The following is a 20,741-nucleotide window of genomic DNA, read 5'->3' as shown; positions in this document are numbered from 1 at the left end:
TTACTTTGTTTTCTGTTTTAAATAAAGCTGGCTTGTGTGGCAATAATTTCTTTTCCACTTTGTTATTATTTCCTTGACAGTCTTCTATAAATACAGTTACTGGGTCAAAGGGTGTGATGTTTTGAAAGACTCTGGAAGCATTGCCCCAGATTGCTTCCTGAAAAGTCTGAGCATTATACTTGGCTTTGGGGGTGGGGGGAAATCTAAAACTGAAGGTCATAAAAAGTCAGCTCTTGGTTTGGTGTTCATTTTGGTATTCATTTCTTTCGTATGTTTATTGATCACTACTCTCTCTTCTAGTCTGTTATATGTTAATTTCTTTTGCCTAGTATTGAATTGATTCATGGCAATTTGTAAAGACTTTTCATGTATTAAAATATCAATCTTTGTCACATTTCTTGCAGATATTTTCTCCAGCTTATTATTTGTCCTTAAATGCTGACAAATATTCTTTTTGAAGGACAGAATATTTTTTCATATAATACTAATAACTTATTTAGTATATTTTCTGTACTACTAATAACTTACCAAGTACCACTGAAGTACTTAACATGTGCTGTATGCATCAAACAAAATCTTACAGTGTAAGCTCACTTAACCTCTGCCTTGGCCTCAGTAGTGTGCAACATTTCCTCGTATCACGGATGAGGTCCCAGATTCCCCAGCTAGTAAATAAATGGGTTTGAATGAACAAACTCCTATTATGATGCTATGACTTTTAAATTATGCTGGCTGAGCTTTTGAACTGGGCAATTAATCTTATTCTATTTTTCATGCTTTGAATAGATAATACATTCATTGACAAAAATATTTCCAGGAACGCCACGGTGAGATTCCCTCCCACTTCTGTTCCCCGTCCACCTGCTTCTCAGTTGCTTCTCCGCCTCAGCTCCAGAGCCTCATCCTCACACTGTCATATCTGCTTCCGTACATTTCGTCTGTGTCTGTTCTAATCTCCCTCCTTGCACCTTATTTTTATACAAAGGGTTAAAATCAGTGCATTTAGACCGTTTCCTTTTCTGTTTGTAAGACTTGGCTACCTGAAGTTGGATCTCTGGTTAAGTTCATTTTCTCTTCCATCTCGGAGGGAGTCTTCATGCAGATCATTCCATTTGTTTAGATGCTAATTTCAGATGGAAATCTGTTTGGAGCCAAACTCCAGCTCTGCCAAGTCTTATGCAACCAACAAAAGCTGAGCTTTCAAACAGCTGCCATACATTGTTAGGAATGAAGCCAGAGGACCAGCACAGATAGTTCTCCGGAAACGCTGGAACTCTCCAAGTCCGTTGTTGTTGTTGTGTGCTGTTGAGTCAGAGCCAACTCACAGCCGACCGCCCCCCCAGCAGGTTTTCAGAGGCAATAAGTCACCTGGGAGGAGAGGGTCCATCTTTCTCCTGCGGAGCAACTTGTGGATTCAAACTGTGTGCCCTTGGATTGGCATTGCAGCTCCTTACCACTAAGCCACCAGAGCTCCCCTCAAGTCTATAGGAATATATATCAACACACGAATATCATGTGAAAGATAATACTAAAAAACCCCCGCTGCCTTTCTACTTCCTAGTTAGAGTTATTATTAGAATAGTTCGCTTAAGGGACTCTCTGGCATGGATTTATTGACTGCTCCTTTGGGAGTGAAGCTCTAGGTATCTCCTGAGACCTAGATGGAACAGAGGGCTGAGGAAGGCTTACAGAAGAGCCCCGTGTCTTCTCTTGAAGCCACATCCTTGGAGCTTGCTGACTGTATTTTTCCCCCCTAGGTACTGGCGGAGGACTTTGGGCATGCAGATCCACTATGTGCACCATGAGGACTATCAATTCTGTTACTCCTCCCGTGGGAGACCCGGGCACAAGCCCAGCATCTTAATGCTCCATGGATTCTCCACACACAAGGATATGTGGCTCAATGTGGTCAAGGTGAGATTCCTTTCTCATGAGAGAGTGTCTGTCACCTCAGCAAAGGCTCTATACTTGGACATCATGTTACCAGAAATCTGTGCCTCAGAAGTTGTTGTACCTTACAAATTAATTCCTAGAGAGGTTTTCTAACACTCTGTTTCATCTCAGAACTGCCCTGGCACCTTAGTTTTCAAGTGTTGCTATGACAAATATATCACAATTAGATGGCACTAACAAACAGAATTTATTATAGTTTAGGAAGCTAGAAGTCCAAATTCAAGTGACAGCGCCAGGGGGAGACCCTGTTTTACATGTGGTGGAAGGTCCTTGTTCCCTTCAGCACGTGTGGGTCAGGTGTTCCTTGCAGGGCCCCATGTGTACTGGCCTTCACTGTTGTTGAGGAGCTTCCCAGGGCAGGGACCTGGTTCCAAAACGATGAACTCCACTCCGGGCAAGTCTTTCTCTGATGCTGAAATGCTCCTCCCTTGGCTTACTTTCCCCCTCCCCTCTTCTCTTTTCTTGTAAAATAAAAGCACACTCTAGGAAAACTTTCTTTGTAGCTGATAAGGTCTATGCTGGAATTAAGGGGTATTGCACTCTATCCTTAATCTTTTTACAATGATTTGGTTTATCACATCATGGAAAATCATTACATAGCTTCCGCATTTTACCATTACATACATAAATCATTATATTCTATATATCATTACATTTTGGAGGAATACAGTTCTATCTATGATACATGACTTTGAAGATCAGGCTCTTAAAAACAGAATTTTGTTCTTTTGTACCCCAAGTTCTTCCTCTTCCTTTACTTTTTTTCCCTCCCCCGTTTTTCTTTCTTCTGCTTTTTCTTTTCTTTTTAAGCCACTTAGAGAAATAGTTTTGATGTAGTAACCTTCTGAGATAATTTCAAAATCATTCACTTTCTGTCCAGTTTTACTTGCTTTACTTGGTAAAAGTAACTGGTTCAAGAGAATAGATTTGCATCCTCATGATCTCTGCCATACTTGATCCCGGTGGCTGCAGTCACTGTGTTAATCCATCTAGTTGAGGGTCTTCTCTTTCACCAGCCCTCCACGGTTCTACATGATGTCCCTCTCTAAGGAATAGCCTCTACTAGCAACATGTCCAAAGTATGAGATGAAGCTTTGTTACTTTTGCCTCCAAGGAGCATTCTGGTTGCATTTTCTCTAAGACATGTTTTCTCCTCTTAGAAATGTTAATATTTGCATTTATTATGTTTATATAAGTATAGCATGATTTTTAACATCTTCAGAAATATAACAATAATAATAAACACTAAAGATTCTGTATCTTCGGCTGACATACTTTGGATATGTTGCAAGGAGGGACCAGTCCTTGCAGAAGGACATCATGCTTGGGAAGGTGGTGGGAGGGTGGAGGAACAGTGCAGGAGAGGAAGACCCTCTATGAGGTGGATTGATTCAGTGACTGGGGTAATGGGGGTAAGTGTAGCAGAGACAGTGAGACTGGCACAAGATAGCGCAGTGTTTAGGGCTGTTGTATGTAGGGTCACTATGAGTTGCAGGCAGCTCAACAGTACATAACAACAACAAGAAGTTATAATAAAAAAAGGAAGAGAGAATAGGCTTGGGAGAGGTCTTGAGAGGGGAGTCCCCCAGGCTACCCACTCAAGCAGACTTGTGCCCAAATGATGCAAAGTGGTGATCCATGCTAAGAGGATGCCTTCTTATTTCCAAACATCACTGTGAGGACAGCTGGCCTCTTGTTTCCTGACCTTACTTCAGATAAAAGCACATACTTAAAGAGAAGAAGTATATTATGATAATAATCACCTCTGACATCAGACTTTAATGCAACAAATCAAACAAGTCCCAGTCACTGAAACCAGAATCAGGCTGACCTGACAGGTTAGGGAAAACTCTGCTCCTGTTGGTACTGGTCAGGGTCCTGGGCAGACAAACCATCCCTTCAAGTTCCAGGGCAGTGACCAATATTATTATTGGTCAATTCAATAATATTATTAAAATGTGGACAAGGAGAAGGGCCCCTGTTCCCTATGAGGCCCTGGCAATATTCATTCGCTGTACATGTTAATGGGGTAGAATTCTAAATGGCAAAGACTTTTCTATATCTAAGCTGACCTGATCACCTTAGAAGAGGGCAGACATGATCTACATGTCACAGACTGATTCTCTGGGCCTGTCTGTCCTCAGTTCCTGCCAAAGAATCTGCACTTGATCTGCGTGGACATGCCAGGACATGAAGGGACCACTCGCTCCTCTCTGGATGACTTGTCCATAGACGGGCAAGTGAAGAGGATACACCAGGTAAGCAGAAAGTGCCAACAAAACCAGCAGACCAGGTCCTTCCATCCACTGCATGCCCAGGTCTGGAGGGCAGGCAAGAGGACACGAAGTCCTCAGTGTGTTCTGGCTGCAAACCATTACAAACAAAATAGCAGTCATCCGTGGAGGGCCAGGGCTCATTGCAGACTATACTCCTCTAAGCCTGTTACAACTGGTTTGAAAGAAATAGTCTGGACATTTTCTTAGCCCTTTGAAAAAGGAGTTTAGGATTTCTTAAGACCATTTCCTGGTGAGAAGGGAGTATATTTTTCTGCTGCCATGATGACAGTCTTTCCTCTGTCTTGTTGGGGAGGGTGGAGAGTGTTGTCTGCATGTTGTCCTGGGTGAGTTTCCATCTTCAGCTTCTCCAGTTGGGCATTCCAGGTCACAGAGACTCACAAGCTATTTCCAGATTTATTAGCCTATAAATTTCTGATTGACATTATTTTATTTTCTCCAGATGAGACTATTTATTTAATGTGTAAACTGTGTATTTTAATGAGGTCAGGAACTCTATTTCTTTGGCTCTTTGCTGTCTTCTCAGTGTGTGGCCATGGTTCCTAGTACATAATAAAAATCTAATAAATATTGTTACATAGTTAAGTGGCTGATAAGATGACTGGCTGGCTGGGAAGATGGATAGATGAATGGAAAGAGCTTGAAATTAGGGCAGAAGTGAGCAGACTATAGCCTGAGCGCCAAATTTGGCCTGCTACCTGTTTTTGTAAAGTAGCTTCCGCTGGGGTGAAGCCATGTTTACCCAAGTGTGTGTTGCCTTCAACTGTTTTGGCATACAACAGTGGAATCAATATTGTAATTGCAGTAAAGATTGTATGATACACAGAGTAGAAAACATTTACTCCCTTGGCTTTTATAAAGTTCCCTGACTCATAAGTTGGGAGTCTTTGTTTCTTAAAAAATAATCTCTCAATAACTTGTACCAGATGGAAATACCCATTTTCAAATGGACCAGTCATTTCAGACCCTATTTTATTAGATAATCAAGGTCAAAGTCTTTGCTATCAAGTCAGGACCATCTCATAGCTGACCTTCCAGCATGTTTCCAAGGTTGCAAATCACAAGAGAGAAGACTGCCCATCTTTTTTCTCACTGAGGTCAACAATAGCCCTTTTCATTTGCGCCATAGAAAGGTGGTTCAGGAATTTTCTACTCTATAGTTGTCCTTGTCTGCAGCTGTATGACCAAGCCTCCCTCTGATTTCTCTCCTTAGTTTGTAGAATGCCTCAAGCTGAATAAAAAACCCTTCCATCTGATAGGCACCTCCATGGGTGGCAATGTGGCTGGGGTGTACGCTGCTTATTACCCATCGGATATCTGCAGCTTATCTCTCGTGTGCCCTGCTGGTAAGTTCCAAGGTGAATATATCCCAATGAGGGACTTGTGCACAGCAGAGTCTGGAACACTGAAGAAATAAGTGGCCAGGGTCTGCTACTGCTATTTCTTCAACCAGTGTTTCAGACTTAAGCAATATTGTAGTGGTAACCCTAACCAAACAATAGCGACAGGACAGTAATCAGAGCACACTGACTTGAAAAATTTACGACCAGCCTTGTCGCACAAAGCATTAATTCAATTGTGTGTGTATTTATATATATATTGCAGTATATCAGCATTTTAAAATATAATGATGATGATAACATTCATTTGAGTTCTAATGAATGTAATTCTATATGTAGAGTTAATTCTCATAATAACCCTGTGATATAAAGGTACTACTATTATGCCCTTTTCTTTTTTGCTGAAAACTCAGAGATTTTTTTTTCTTCTTTTAAATCAGCAAACTTCTTTGTTCCATCTATCCACACCAGCAGGAGTTATGAAAGCTCTCTAGAAATTGCCATCCAAAGTTGAATTTTATTTTTAAATTAACTTTTCCCCTAAGTGTTCAAACTTAGTTTTATGTGTCAGAAAAACCCAATATAGTCCTCTTTCTCTTTCCACCTCTTTTATTATTGTTTTATTGGAGTATGGTTTTACAGAATAAATTGCTCAAGTTTTAAGTGTACCTCTCAGTGACTTCTTACATGTGCAACTATCACCACGATCAAGCTATCATGCCCATTTTATAGGTGGTAACATTGAGGAACAAAGAGATTCCCTTCGTGCTGGAGCCAGTGTAGAAACCAATCCCAGACTGACCACAGAACCCAAACTGGAGCTTTTCTGAAGTCCTTTCTCCTTGACTGCCTCTTTTATGACTCCTATCCACCAGCTCCCTTAGAACACCCTTATGTGCTGAACACTTAGGCTTTTTACTGAAACCTAACTAGGATGACCTTTAAAATCCTTTTGCCAGTCTGAAAGTTAATAGTGTTCAGGTCTGCAAAGGATATTGAAATTGAAGACAAGCCCCTAAAGACATTTTCTCCTTTTCTCAATCGCCGTGTCTGAAATCCTAAGTTCTTTTAAAAATAAATCTTGAGAATTGAAGAAACAACCCCTGTGGAAGGTTATTACATTTTAAATCACTTATGAAAGGACATCTCTCCAACTAGCCTTTCAAAAGGTGTGTATTCATGTGCTCAGAAAAGAATTTTAGACCTGAATTTCAACTAAAATGTGAAATTACATTTTATCTAAAAAGGGGAAAGTACAAATAAATTTATACTTCTACCTAGACTTTTTTAGAAAAATAAACTTTTCTTTTTAAGTAACTGTAAATTTACAGAAAAGTTACAAGGGTAGAACCAAGTTCCATATATCCTTCACCCAGTTACCCCCATTGTTAACACATTTTGTTACTCTGATACATTTATCACACCTAAGAAAACAGCACAGCTGTCCCCTGCTATTTGCTATCTCAAAGTCGAGGAACCCCGTAAAACCTTTTTTTTTTAAAAAAAAAAATTATTTTATTTAAATAGAGATTTTGGATTTCCATTCATTCATGTTGAAGCGATGTGAAACAATGAAGCAGTAACTATTGATTTGTATGGGAAAATTTTTTAAGTGTCCTAAAACCCAAAAAAAATAGCCTACCAAATCATATTGAATAACACATAACTTAAAGGAACGCTAACATCTAGTGTTCACAGACTGATTTCAAAGCTATGACAGCTTGATGCTAATTGTGTTTCAGGAGATGACAATTCTCTTCTCAACGGTCAGAGTCTGTCTGCATGCCCTCTTTAACATCTGCTGCAAAACAAAACTGAATCTTTTGCTTTTTGCCTAAATGAGTCCTTGGATTTTGGACAAAATCAGATACTAATGTAGGTTTTTCACACAAGCGAAGTGGCATAAAGCAAACATAACAAAGCGGGTGATAGCTGTGCTTGTTCATCGTGTTAACCTAACTCCAGGTTAGATGTCATGAATTTCCGTCCGCCACCCCCAGAGGAATGTTTATGTTCCAGTATCCAGTCTAGGGTACCCAATTATATTTTACTTAGGATTATTTTAAAAAATCAAGTAGATCATATCATTCCCCCATGCTATGGGGAAGCCATATGTAATACCCCACATTAGATTAAAAGGGCTTGTTAGATACAGATATATCAAATTTGGATTTTTTTTTTCTTTTCTGCAATGTAGCCAGTATTCTTTTCTTTGTAAATAAAAATTTTATTATATTTTTATTTTATAAAAATAAAAATGTTACTGTTTGCATTCACTGGTTCATCCTTTACTGTATACTCTCTCAGTAGTGAGGTCTTTATTTAGAGTGTAGCCAGTATTCTTGACGCCGTTACCTTTCCTTCTAAAATCTCCCTTCCTCTGGGACCAAGTTTGACACCTAGAAATATACTCAGTTCTAGAAGTGAGAATGGTTTTCTACTCCTTCATGGAAGATAACATCACCTTCCATGGACCATCCATTCCATGCTCTGGTGTGATAAGAAGTAACAGTCAGTCTCAAAGAGACTCATACTCAGCAGTTGACTGAAGCCGGGGAAAGGGGCTTGCGTTGAGGCTGCTGCTCTCTCGAAAGGAGCTGCGTTGACGCTGCTGCTCTCCTGCCCTGGCGTGGGGACGGTTTATGAGATATCTCTGTGTCTTAACCCGAAAGGAAGAAGTAATAAATCACTCTAGTGATTCCTCCTTTCCCCCCTCATTCTCGTCTCAGTTTATTTAGATCTATTTTCATGTCATTTTAATCTTATCTCTCACAGACGCAGATATAAAATTGGCTCAAGCAAATTGATTGCTGTGTGTGCTGTGGAGTCAGTTTTGCCTCTTGGTGGCCCCTTGTGACCAAGTAGCGTATTCTTAGCTATAATCTCTATGGGATCAGGTTGCCACATCTTTTTCACATGGAGCCACATAGAAGCCAGAGATTTGCATTGTCACCTTTTCAGTTAGCAGCAAAGTGTGTAACTGTCACACCACCCAATTTCTTGTTGTCTGGACAAGTACTTCTGAGGCCCTAACACGCACAGGAATCCTCTGCCAATGTGCTCAGATGCAGACTCTGCTTCTAGACTCATAGGGAGGGGCTGATCCTGAGCCTTGTGGGCTCCCACATGACGCCAGTATTGCTGGTCCACAGACCACGGTTTGAGTGACTAGGCTTTAAGACATCCTGAAGGATTTTTCCCCTTGTGTATTTCTCAGCATGTGCCTTTAATATTGAGTTCAAGATAAAGTTTCATTTAAAACAAAAATCTGGTGTTGGAGGGAAGTAATCTGCTGGTGAAAGAAACCTGAAATCTGTTAGCTCTGGGCAGATCTTGGAAGTTCCTCACGTAAATGGGAATGTACGTAAATGACAGATGTGTTGCCAAGCTGTTTCGCCTTGAATCCCACAGGCCTGGAGTATGCCACTGATAACCGGTTTGTACAACGGCTTAAAGAGCTAGAGGGCACAGCTGATGTAGAGAAAATTCCTTTGATCCCGAACACCCCAGAAGAGATGGGCGAAATGCTTCAGCTCTGCTCCTATGTCCGCTTCAAGGTGCCCCAGCAGGTAACATGGTCTCGGCAGCTAGACACCTGCCCTCAGCCACCAGCCAGTCAGCCTGGCTCAGGTGTCAAGAACCAACATCCTGTGTTCATTCTCTCCTTCATCAACTCATTGGCCGCTCCTTCCTGTTCTCAATTCACTTGCCCAGAGAGTGGACACAGGGGTGAAAGCATGACAAGAGACGATCCCTGAAAAGTCAGTTCAGTGGGGGAGGCAGACAATTAACTGGTAAAGAAATCTTTTTGTAATAAGTTTTAGTGAGGGAATTAAGGGCTGGTGATTGAAAACAAAGAAACAATGAAAAATCCTGAGAAGCCTCTTTGAGGAGACAGCATGTATAGCAGTGGAAAAAACATAGGCAGGATCAGGATACTGTGAGGAGGTCGGGTATCTGGAGCCTTGGAGGGGACAGAGAGAGTGGGTTGAGATGGGGCTGGAAAGGGAGGCAGAGGCTAGGCCAGAGGTTCTCGTTATTCCTGTTTTGGGATTTTTCTTTTTTAACATTCATAAACATTATTACAGACCTCCAAAGAGCTTTTGTTTGTATCAATAGATGTAGTTGATAGTTTATCATATTAAGCATCAGTAGAAAGAAAAAAATTAAAATACAAGAATACATACAAGCACTCTTCCCATTAGCTGTCAGAGTGATGCATTAGGCCTTATTATGTATTAGGCTTGGGATGACTGTGTGCTTGAGAGAGAATGAAAGTTAATACTTAGTGTTTGTATGACAGTCATTGGTGGAGGTCTCAGATAGAACCACTTGGAGAAGCACTGGCCCAGATCAGATAGGGCCTTGTACATTATGAGAAGATGTCTGAGGTTTTTCTAAGAACCCCTGAAGGACTACATACAGCAAAATTATAAGCCAAGGAATACACTACGATCCTGCAGAGGCTTGGAGTAGATGGTGACTTAGATGAGGGTAGAGGTAGTGGAGACCAGAGAAGGAAACAGTCTGGGCAGACTTACAGGCATGTTGGAAGTAGAAGAGTAGAAGAAGAGTGTGTGGAGTCTCTGATGATTTCAGGTACTTGATTAAGCAGGGTGATGAAGACTAAAGGGAAAGCTAGAAGGATGAGTTTGAGGGACAAAGCAAGACCTCTGTATTGGGCATGCTAAAGTAAAATTATCTGTGAGATCTCCAAGCTTAGGCACCAAGTAAGTAGTCACATGTGCCAGTGGAGCTGAGAGTTGTTTGTCCTGGACAGAGATAGAGGCATTAGCAGAGATACTGAAGGTCATGAGTCTGAATAAGGTCATCTGGCCAAAGTGTATGCAAAGATGAACAAAAGGATTCTATAGCTGAGGTCTCATTATACCAAGTTATCTGAGGAAGCCTAATAGTACAATGAACTCTGTGGCTAGTGGCAAGAAGCTGCAATGCAATCCCAAAGGCACTTGGTTCGAGGCCGCCAGCTGCTCTGCAGGAGAAGAATGGGCAGTTTCCTCCCATGTGATTAACTACCTATAAAAACCCACCAGAGGTGAGCTCTGGTGGCCTAGTGGCAAGAAGCTGCACTGCAGTGCCAGAGGAGAGCGGTTCAAATCCACCAGATGCTCTGCTGGAGAAGGAGAGACAATCTCCTCCTGTACTAGTCAGATCCGATTTAACAGTACACACATACACACACACACAAATAAAAAAAAAAAAAACCAAACCAACTGCACCCAAGAGTCAGCTGTGGGTCAGTTCTGACTCTACAGTACATAAAAACAACAACCGTGGCATAATTGTTAAGTTAGCAGACTTAAGGACGGAATCAGAGAAGGGGGGGATAGGGGAATCCCCGCGTGAGCTTCCTCATTCTGGAATGGGAAAGTCACACTGTGAACTTATAGGGGAGCGGTCTTATAACAGAGTCTTTAGGGAGGGACATTCCATTGTGATTACAGCCTTGGGTCCCCGATGGAGAATCACCATGAGTAAGAATCATCTCAAAGGCAGTGAGTTTATTATAAAACTAAAGAGTGCTTGTAATGCAGAGGTTATAGGCTCAGCTTCTCACTGAAAGGCCTGCAGTTTGAACCCACCAGTCACTCTGCAAGAAGCCACTCTGATTCTTTAAAAAACCCCAGCTTTTTCTGTTAGGATCTCCTTGAGTCAGAATCGGCCTGGTGGCATACAACAACATTGCAGGAATGAAGGCTCCCAGGGTGACACGAATAGTGAAGAGCTTAGCTACTAACCTAGTAGTTAGTGGTTTAAATCCACCCAGAGGTGCCTCAGAAAGAAGGCCTGGTGATCTGCATCCAAAGGGTCAGAGTCAGGATAACCCTGAGTATAGTTTTTCCCTGATGCTCCGAGGGCACCGTGGATGTGAATGGACCCTCAGCAGGTGTTTTTATGTGGCCATTGCTGTTGTAGCAGGAATTAGGTTCTCCTTCAGGGTGTGGGCTGGGTCTTTCCATGAGTTGAGAGAATGGACTATTTGTTCAGAAGCTGGAAACGCAGCCCATTCATGAGTGTGTCCTGTCTCTGAGGAAGCCCAGGGAGGAAGCACCCAGAATCAAAGTCTTCGGTGTCATTAAAAAACAGAATCATTATCCACAGTCTCATAGGAAGAAGCTTAATCTAGAAAGAAAAACTGTTGTAGCAGTGGTGAGGGTGACAGGTATTAATAGAAAGAATACTGACAAGATTTCCAAGAGTTGTGGTAAAATAGTTTTCTTTGTAGAGAAAGAGCAACAATGTCAGTCTAGAGACTAAGGTGCACCTGACTCAGGCTATGATCTTCACAATTACTTGCTATGCATCAGAGAGCTGCACAATGACTAAGCATGATAGAAGAAAAATTGCTGTCTTTGAGCTTTGTTGCAGGAGAAGAGTATTGAATATACCATGGACAGCTAGGGGAACAAACAGTTTCATCCTGCAGAGGGTGAAACCAGGCTACTCCTTAGAAGTAAGAAATTTGAAGCTTCATCTGACATACTTTGGGTATGTTGTATGGAGGAGCCAATCCTTGGAAAGGGACATCATTCTTGGAAGGGTTGAGGGACAGCACAAGAGAGGAAGACCCTGGATGAGTTGGATTGGATCAGTGACTGAAGTAAGGGGCTTGGGTGCATCAGCGACAATAGAACAGGTTTCAGAGCTGTTGTACAGAGGCTGACTATGAGTTGCAAGCGACTCGATAGCACATTACAACAACAACAGCGATTGAGGGCAAGTACAGCTAGAAGACCTTCGGTTGCATGAGAGGTTGATCCATTAGGTAGTGAATGAATCACAGTGCAACATAAAACCTGTAAAAGGTGGAAACTTGTCAGGGAAGGAAAACACAAATATTTTGCAAAAAGAGGAGAGATAGAAAAGTGGTCAAAGTGCACACTGTTCTAGACAGGGAAACTCATGAGAACCAGGAAAACTGGGCAGTTTTATCGAATTCCAGCTTTCATGACCTTACTGTAGATCTGGGACCAGCCTCTTCTTCAAAAGGGGACCTTGAAGGGTGAAGGTGGACCAGAGTGCAAGCCTTGAGGTATAACATGCAGCTTAACCAGAGTTTGATAAACAAGCATTTTGTTTCTGCTTGGTCATTGGGAACAAGCAGTTCATTCATTTATGAGGAACAAATGGGAATTTAGATGGTTTGTGCCTGAACTTGTCCAGAAGCAAGCAAGGGGACACCTGTGAGTCTTATTATCTATGTCCTGTGGGAAGGATGCTTACTCATAGCAAGCCGTTCTCCTGAACACAAAGTGTGGGGAGGAATTTTTTAACCATCACTCCTTCCTAATGTCGCAAAATTGATGGACAGTTTTATTATCTATCCTTAATATCTTCTCCTCTTAGTGGTAAATTGCTCCTGGCTATAGTCCCTTCTGAAAATGCAAAAACCAAACTAATGTGAGTTTTATGGAACCACTGACAGAATGAGTAGCGGTGTTTCCACCAAGGAGAGAAGATGCCCTAGAGGACTTGCCCAGTGTCATGTTACGTGTGATTAAGCCTTTGCTTGTCTGTGTCCTCCATTCTAAGCTCTGGAAGATCAAGGGCTTTGTCTTCATGGACGTTCTATCCCTGTATGAGCTCTGGTGGCTTAGTGGTCACCAGTTGCACTGCCAATGCAAAGATCTACAGTTCAGATCTGCCAGGTGCTCTGTAGGAGAAGGATGGACAGTCTTCTCCCGTGCAGCTTACTGCCTCTGAAAATCTATTTAAGGGTCGATTAGAAGTCAGCTGTAGCTTGCACATTGCTTGAATGAAGTAGTCTCAATGTATTGAATGGATAGATAAGTAGGTGGATGAGTGGATAGTTGGCACAATCAATGGATGGATAGATAGTAAGTGAACAGAAAGATGGGAAAAATCATTGCATGAGCAGGAGACCTGAGTAATGCGGGGATGGGTAATGAATGGGGATGTACTTGCAGGTTAGATGAGTAGCTGATCCACGTGCACGACTATATGATTCAGAGATATGAGGTGGATGAAAGGGTGGAGAGAGGGATGTGAGTTGATGGGCAAATATATAAGCAATGCAGGGTGGAGGATAAATGAATGGGTACATGGGAAGATGCAGGAACCTGTAAGTATTATTCAGGGAGGCAGTATGTGGAGGTGAGTAAACGAATGGGTGAGTGAATGAGAAAAGATGATGCCAAGAAGAATCAAATACAACTTGCTGCTGGTCTCACTTCTCGAGTCTACTTCCAGACTAGTCATTTTAAGGATACTCCAGGGGTTTGGTTTAGTCAAAAGCAGCCATAGGGAAGCTTGCTCCACTTCAGTCAGTGGGCAGAACTCACGCCTGCTCGAGCACCTTTAAAGAGATTGGCTCTACTCCCAGGTCGATGAGCGACTGATGTTTGCACGTGCATGTGGACCCTGCAATCTATTTCTAGAATCCTGAAGAAGGAGGAAGAGAAAAACCATGTCCCTTCAGGCCATCGTTGCCTCTCAGAGTCCAGGGGCTCTTGGCACAGGCTGCAGCCCCAGGAAATCTGGCCTGTCCCTGCAGGGCTGTTGGCTGCACCCCTAACCAGCCTTAGCAGAGAGGGCAGAGACCGTGTCAAAGTCCTTCCACAGTGTTTGCAGCAGTTAATTTCTTCATCGTTTTCAGCGGCCTTTGGCCTCCAGTGACTTCTTTTCTATTTTTAATAGACTTTGTTCTGAATTTGGATATTATTGAATAATGACTTGATATTATTTTCATATAGGTTGCCTTTGTCTCAGAAAAAACTGTCAAACTCATTGCGATTTAGTTGGAACGACTCAGAGCTGACCTGCTAGTGGGTTTTCAGAGGCTGTAAATCACAAGGGAGCAGACGGCCCATCGTTCCACAGAGCAGCTGGTGGATTCCAACGCCTTGGGATTAGCAGCACAACTCCTCACCCACTACACCACCAGAGCACCTTTGTTTTTAGCTAAGCAGAAGGTTTTATAAGATAAAGTTACGAATTAGGCCAGCTCAGTGGTTTACTACATGCTGTAGGGAGACCTTGGGCTTCACAATATTATTCAGGTTTCTTAAATTTAAAAAAAAGGTGGGGGAGAAGAAAGGGAACAGGCATTTTAGGAACCCAGCTTTATGTTGTATAATTAGCAGTAATGATTGCTGTTGAGTTTCCACTGATTTGTGGTGACCACGTGCCTGTCAGAACAGGATGTACTCAGTCTTCAGTGGAGGACTTTTGGGAAATAGATCACCAGACTTTTCTTTTGAGCGTCTCTGGCTGAGGTGAAACCTCTAATGTTTAGGTTAGCAGCTGAGCATATTAACTGTACACCAGAGGGACTCTAAGATAATGCACCATAGCAGTCTGGAGGGCTAGAGCCTCAGGTGGCCTAGTGGTGAGAAATGGCACTGCCAATCCAAAAGCACACAGTTCAAATCCACCAGCTGCTCCATAGAAGAAAGATATGTAGTAGCCTCCCATCTGATTTACTGCCTCTGAAAACTCACGGGAGGGTCAGCTTCATGTTGGTTCCCATTCAACAGCACACAGCAACAGGTCCCAAAAGCCTAAACAGCCCAATAAACTACTGGCTTTCTTTCCCTTCCTTGTTCAGAGCTGTGGGAGGACTGAGGAGTGGGGTCTTCCCTTGCTTCCTAACCTTGAATTGTTCCTTCTCAGATCCTGCAGGGCCTTGTCGATGTCCGCATCCCTCACAATGGCTTCTACCGGAAGCGTAAGTAGCCCCACTTTGCGTTTTGAGTTGGTTAAGGGTGTTGCTCCCTGGCGGGTTGGCTTTTATTTCTTAAATCTCTAAGCCTCTGGATGTTTTCCTGGGTCCTGGGAGAGAGAAAACCATGGCCTGGACTTGGGCCTTATGTCTGGGGTGGTGATCATTGGCACAGCCCAGGTTATGCTGACTTGGTTTTCCTTCTCTGAAAAGTGTTTATGGAAATCATCAATGAGAAGTCAAGATATTCCCTCCATCGGAACATGAGCAAGATCAAAGTCCCAACACAGGTCATCTGGGGAAAACAGGACCAGGTATGTGACCTGGCCCATTATTGCCTTTGCTGTGTCCCAGGCCTCTCAGGAAGAAGATCCAGGAAGGAAAGAAGACTTTTTTGTTTCTAAATGGAGACTTGCTGACTCGCTTCTATGATCAGGAAGAGGTAGCAGGCCCCTGAGTTTACAGAGAGCTTAGTGCTGTGGGCGGATAGCCATAACGTTCGTCTTTGAAAACGAGAAGCAATTTTAGTTTGTTTTTGAAGATTATTTTTTTCACAGTGCAAAGGGGGAAAAGAAAAAGGAAGTTCAAAGAGTACAGAAAAGTATATAATGGAAAGTAGGTCTCGTTCACGTTCCAGCTCTCAAGTCCCACTTCCTTGAGTCAGCTTTACTCCCTTCTGTGTATGTTCTTGAATGTTTATGTACATGTACATGTATATGTGCTTGCATTTTCTAAGCCATGGGTTTGCACTCCTTTTTGTGTGAAGGACCAGACAGAAAGTATTTTTGGGTTTTTGGGTTATAGAGTCTCTATCAGTGCTTGTCTCTGCCACCTGTGGAACAAAACCAACCAGAGACAGAAGTGAATCAGCACAGATATTCCAGATGAACTTTTACTTACAACACTGGCATCAACCTGAATCACTGACTCCATTCTTTTTTTCCTTATGATCTGAGTGAAAATTTACAAAGCTTGTTGGTTTTTCTTTCAATCATTCCTGTATATTTCATTTTATAACACTACCCACACCATGACTGCACTTTTCCCACTTCCTTTCTGCAGGGCTCATTTCCACTAATCCTTCTATCCTACCCCTTCCTGATGTATAATAGTGCCTATGTTCCTCAGTGTTTGCAGTGGCTTGGGCTTTGGAATTAGATCGTTGAGGCTGTCCTTTGAGGTGATTCTCAGTGGGCTCAAAGCTCCAGTGTTTTGACTCGCGTCTGAGCATGGTAGCCATTTGCTCTAACTTATTTATCTAGTGTCTTGCATGAGAGAAAGTTTCCTTCGGTGCAGTTTACTGCCTCTGAAAACCCACTGTAGGGTCAGTGATGGGTCAGTTCTAACTAGATGGTACACAACAACAGTGTCTTATTAGTATTCATTCAGCTTATTTCCTAATAATTTTGCTATTTGTGCTACAGAGGAGTTGTTAGATGCATGTTCTTATGTAGTGAATAAGTACATCCCGCTCTGGTGAATAATAGTCTATAAGGGGTTGTGCTGTTAGCCCAAAGGCCAAGCCTCTTTGGCAGTTGGAATCCCCTGTGGACTCTGAAGGAGAAAGAAGAACAACCTGTCCTGCAATTTACAGCCTCCGAAACCTGCTGGAGGGTCAGCTATGTGTTGATTCCAACTCATAGGCAATGTGTTTTTGGAGTCGGAGCACATCTGAATTACAAATTCCTAGACGTGCATCAAAGGGCGCACACATTTTAAAATGTAACAAGTCCTCCAGGGGGGGATCCTGATCTGTACTCCAAGTAGCACCTTCGTTTGCAGCTGTTCCTTAGAATTCACATCTGACTCTCAATTCTTCCTGGAATTTGAAAGCAAGAGGAGGCAGTGAGACATGAAGCCTTTTTTTTTAATTTTATTTGAGTGTACCGTCAAATCAGATCTGACTGGTACAGGAGGGGATTGTCCCTCCTTCCCCAGCAGAGCATCTGGTGGATTTGAACCATGTGCCTCTGGGAGACATGAAGCCTTTGTAAGGCCCGCAGGCAAACAGAACGATGGTCTCTGCTGTAGGGTGACCAGGAATCTTGTGCTATTAAACATTGCAAGAAAAGGAAGTTAAAGGAGTGCTATCTCTGAGACGATTCCCCGAAGGACTCCAAGGTGGACACTGCCCTTGTGATCCACACCTGGGCAGGCTCCACATTAAAGCACAGATGGGAAGTTAGGTGGGACCATAGACACCCCTCACTGTGTGGGGCAGCCCCACAGGCAGAGACCTCAGGCCTGGGCCCTGCGTGTCCACGGGGAGCAGAGGAATCAACCTCAGCATACAGACAGCTCCGAGCTGGCCAAGGCTGTCCAGAGCAGAGCCGTGGACCCAGAACGGAGAGCGGCCTCATTTGGTCCCTTCTGCAGTGGCCAAAGGACTGAAAGACGCTTTGTGTGCAGCTGAGTCAGAGAAGGCTGACCCAGGCCAGGCCAGGCCAGCCGGGAGTTACTCAGTCAGAAATCAGTGTCCGAACAAGGAAGGCTTTTCTTCATTATCAAAATCCCAAAGGTGATCTGGGGCTCTCAAGGACCAGCAGGGACAGATGAGAACCTGTCTTCCAGCAGGGACAATAGAGTGGTAAGAGCTTTAATAGACTTAGCGACCAAAAGTCTAGGTTTCCAGTCCAGTCTTGGCCCTTGAACAAGTCACCCAGCTTCCCACAAGACTGTAAGGTTACCCTGGGGTTCAAATGAGCGCATATTCATAAGAGTAGTCTTTAACCACTTAGATAGATAGATAGATAGATAGATAGATAGATAGATAGATAGATAGATAGATAGATGATAGATAGATAGATAATGTTATGTTACATTATGTTATATTCTGTTGGGTTGAAATTGCTCATAGCTGACCTTTTCATATATATATATACATACACATACACATACACACACATATACAGAGAGCAAGCATTCACATGACCTACATGATGTCCTCTTCCCATGTTAACTGGCCTAAGCCAATGGTCTAGATTCCCTCAAACACTCTCAAGTCCATTTCATTGCAGAGAAACAGCCTAATCCTCTGCAGAGCTGCTCTAGTGTGACCAGATCCTTGTGGATTCTGTGGGCAGCCCCCAAGGAAAGCCCAAACAGCAGAAACCTCAGGAGATGTGGGATTGGACTTCATTTCATGGCCTTTTGCTTCCCAAGCTGCCAGCTCTGTCCCTGATATCATCAACATTTGGTGTCAAGGACGCCACCCTGCAGGGCTCCGTTCATCCTCTCTCTCCCCTGAGCCCCTGTAGGCTGACCTCTGTGCTGAGTGACCACAGAGGGAGCTGTGTGCTTTGTCGTCTGTGCGAATCTTGCCCCTGGAGTTGTGCAGAAAGTGAGACTGAAGATCACAAAGAGAAAGGTTTTGAGTTGTTAGGGATTTTGCATTGCTATACAGAATGCGATTGGCTGCAAATCCAACCCCACAGAATAGCAGCAGTTTGGAGACAAATGGTGTTGGACTAGAGGGATAGCAGGAGTTGTTGTTGTGGTGTTGGTGGTGATGGTGGTGGTGTATCATCGAGTCAGAACCGACCCGTAGCTGACCCTCTGGCCAGTTTTCATAGGCAGTTAATCACATGGGAGGAGATTGCCCATCTTTCTCCTGCAAAGCAGCTGGTGGCCTTGAACACATGCCTTCGGGATAGTGCAATGAAAAGGCATTTGAATGAGTTGTTTCCAGAGAGTCAGCCCTTGAAGAGTGGAGGCTGGGTTTCATGTTGGAAAAGCATTCCCTGTTAATGTACCTACTTTGGTGCTGGGAGTTACACTGACCCCCAGAGGGCCATCACAGTGTGACATCAATGTGATAATTGAGTTCACTTCTGGCCTCTTGTGCCTGTCTCACAGTTGTGGGCTCATGGTCTCCCTCCTGCTCCAGCCACGGGGTACATTCTCTTGGCTTAGTCTGATCCTGCCAATCTTCTTAACACAGCGTCACAGCTCCCACCTTCCTCAGGTCTAGGCATGGCCACAGCTGCCTGCAGTAGCCCGTCCCCTCCTCTCTGTCCGTACCTCTCTGGGTCTGACCCACATAAGCTACTTGCTGTCCCCTGCACTAGCCAGGACCTTACACCCGGGGCCGTGTTGTCTCCCTTGGTCCTCCTCCATTCATACTTTCTGAGGACCAAGGAAAGATGTCTCCCGTGTTCCCTGCCCTCCCTGTGCACTCAGCCCTCAGCCTCCCCTCCTTACACACTGCTGCATTTGTCTGTTGTCCTGTCTCCCCACTGTGACCATAACCTCCCTCCAGTCAGTGACTATGCATCATTTCACCTCAGTGTTGTTGTCAACCACAAGGTGTGCCAGTCACGTCCCTTAGAGAACCCCAAGCCCCTACCTTGACATGACCTGATCCCACAATTCACCAGACAGGCCTCTGCAGAGGTCCTGTCCACAGCGCACACTTAGATGCCTGAATCTCTGTGTGTCATTCCGTGTCCTCTCTCGTCCTGTAGGTGCTCGATGTGTCGGGAGCAGACATACTGGCCAAGTCAATCGCCAACTGCCAAGTGGAACTTCTGGAAAACTGTGGGCACTCGGTGGTGATGGAGAGACCCAGGAAGACAGCCAAGCTCGTCATCGACTTCCTAGCTTCTGTGCACAACACAGACAACAACAAAAAGCTAGACTGAGCCCTGTCGGCAGCCTGCACCCCGCGCCCACCACCTGCTCCCCTCTCCAGAGTCTGATGTGACCACCACTCCTCAGGGATCCTGCCCCATGTCGCAGCACCCACAGCCCTGAAGATGCGGCTCCCCCCCCCCAGCACCGACAGCCCTACAGAGCTTCAGGGGCCCCATTAAATCACCAAAATGATGTTCTGGTGTTTTGGTTTTGGGGTTGGGTTGGGGTTTTTTTCCCATAAACAGAAACTTCTATCAGACAGATAAAGAAAATGCAGCCATAAAATTCTACTGAGACGTCTTCAAGTTCCAGTCACAGACAAGCTCATGCAGAGCCACCTCTTGGGCCACAGCCATCAAGAACCTTGTCCTTTTCCACTGTCTTGACAGGCTGCTCCCTGAGGTGTCTGTTGCTTCAGTAATCCACCCCTCCCCACCCCGGCCCAAGTCAGTGACTGTTCCAGGAGCATCAGTGCAGGCCCCTCTCAGCTGTGTCTAATTTCAGCTTTGTTGACATGTGAATGCAGCTCCTCAGTTGTGGGACCAGGGAGGAAGATGGCAAGTTGTGGGAACCATCAGTGAGCCCCTCACCCAGCCCTCAGAGCTGCAGAAGCATTGGTGACCCCAGCACCCACATGTCCCATTCGTCACCCCAGTGCGCCAGAACAGTCACAGGACAAAGACCACATGGTGGAGAGTTTCCTGGAATAATTTATTGGATTCTGAAAATAGGACTAATAAAGCAATAATGTTCTAGGCATCCCTTAACATAATCAAATCGGGATTCCACACACGAGCATGTTGTGAGCCTCTTTTCTAT

General features: G+C 43.9%; 1 protein-coding gene across 1 annotated transcript in view; it reads left to right on the top strand.

Annotated features, from left to right (window-relative positions):
• Positions 1 to 19,930, top strand: part of ABHD6 (abhydrolase domain containing 6) — a 36,744-nt gene extending 16,814 nt beyond the window's left edge. Inside the window, exons 2-8 of the mRNA XM_006892204.1 lie at positions 1,758 to 1,914; positions 4,098 to 4,211; positions 5,461 to 5,593; positions 8,999 to 9,156; positions 15,242 to 15,296; positions 15,504 to 15,604; positions 19,754 to 19,930. Coding sequence (XP_006892266.1) covers positions 1,758 to 1,914; positions 4,098 to 4,211; positions 5,461 to 5,593; positions 8,999 to 9,156; positions 15,242 to 15,296; positions 15,504 to 15,604; positions 19,754 to 19,930 — 895 coding nt within the window. The remainder of the gene's footprint in view (positions 1 to 1,757; positions 1,915 to 4,097; positions 4,212 to 5,460; positions 5,594 to 8,998; positions 9,157 to 15,241; positions 15,297 to 15,503; positions 15,605 to 19,753) is intronic.
• The last annotated feature ends 811 nt before the right edge of the window (positions 19,931 to 20,741 follow it).

This window comes from Elephantulus edwardii, unplaced genomic scaffold, assembly GCF_000299155.1.
Source record: "Elephantulus edwardii isolate Elephantulus edwardi_28Jun2011 unplaced genomic scaffold, EleEdw1.0 scaffold00113, whole genome shotgun sequence".
In the NCBI taxonomy this organism is placed as follows: domain Eukaryota; kingdom Metazoa; phylum Chordata; class Mammalia; order Macroscelidea; family Macroscelididae; genus Elephantulus; species Elephantulus edwardii.
Note: the sequence above shows the minus strand (reverse complement) of the source record. Positions and strands in the feature narration are given on the sequence as shown.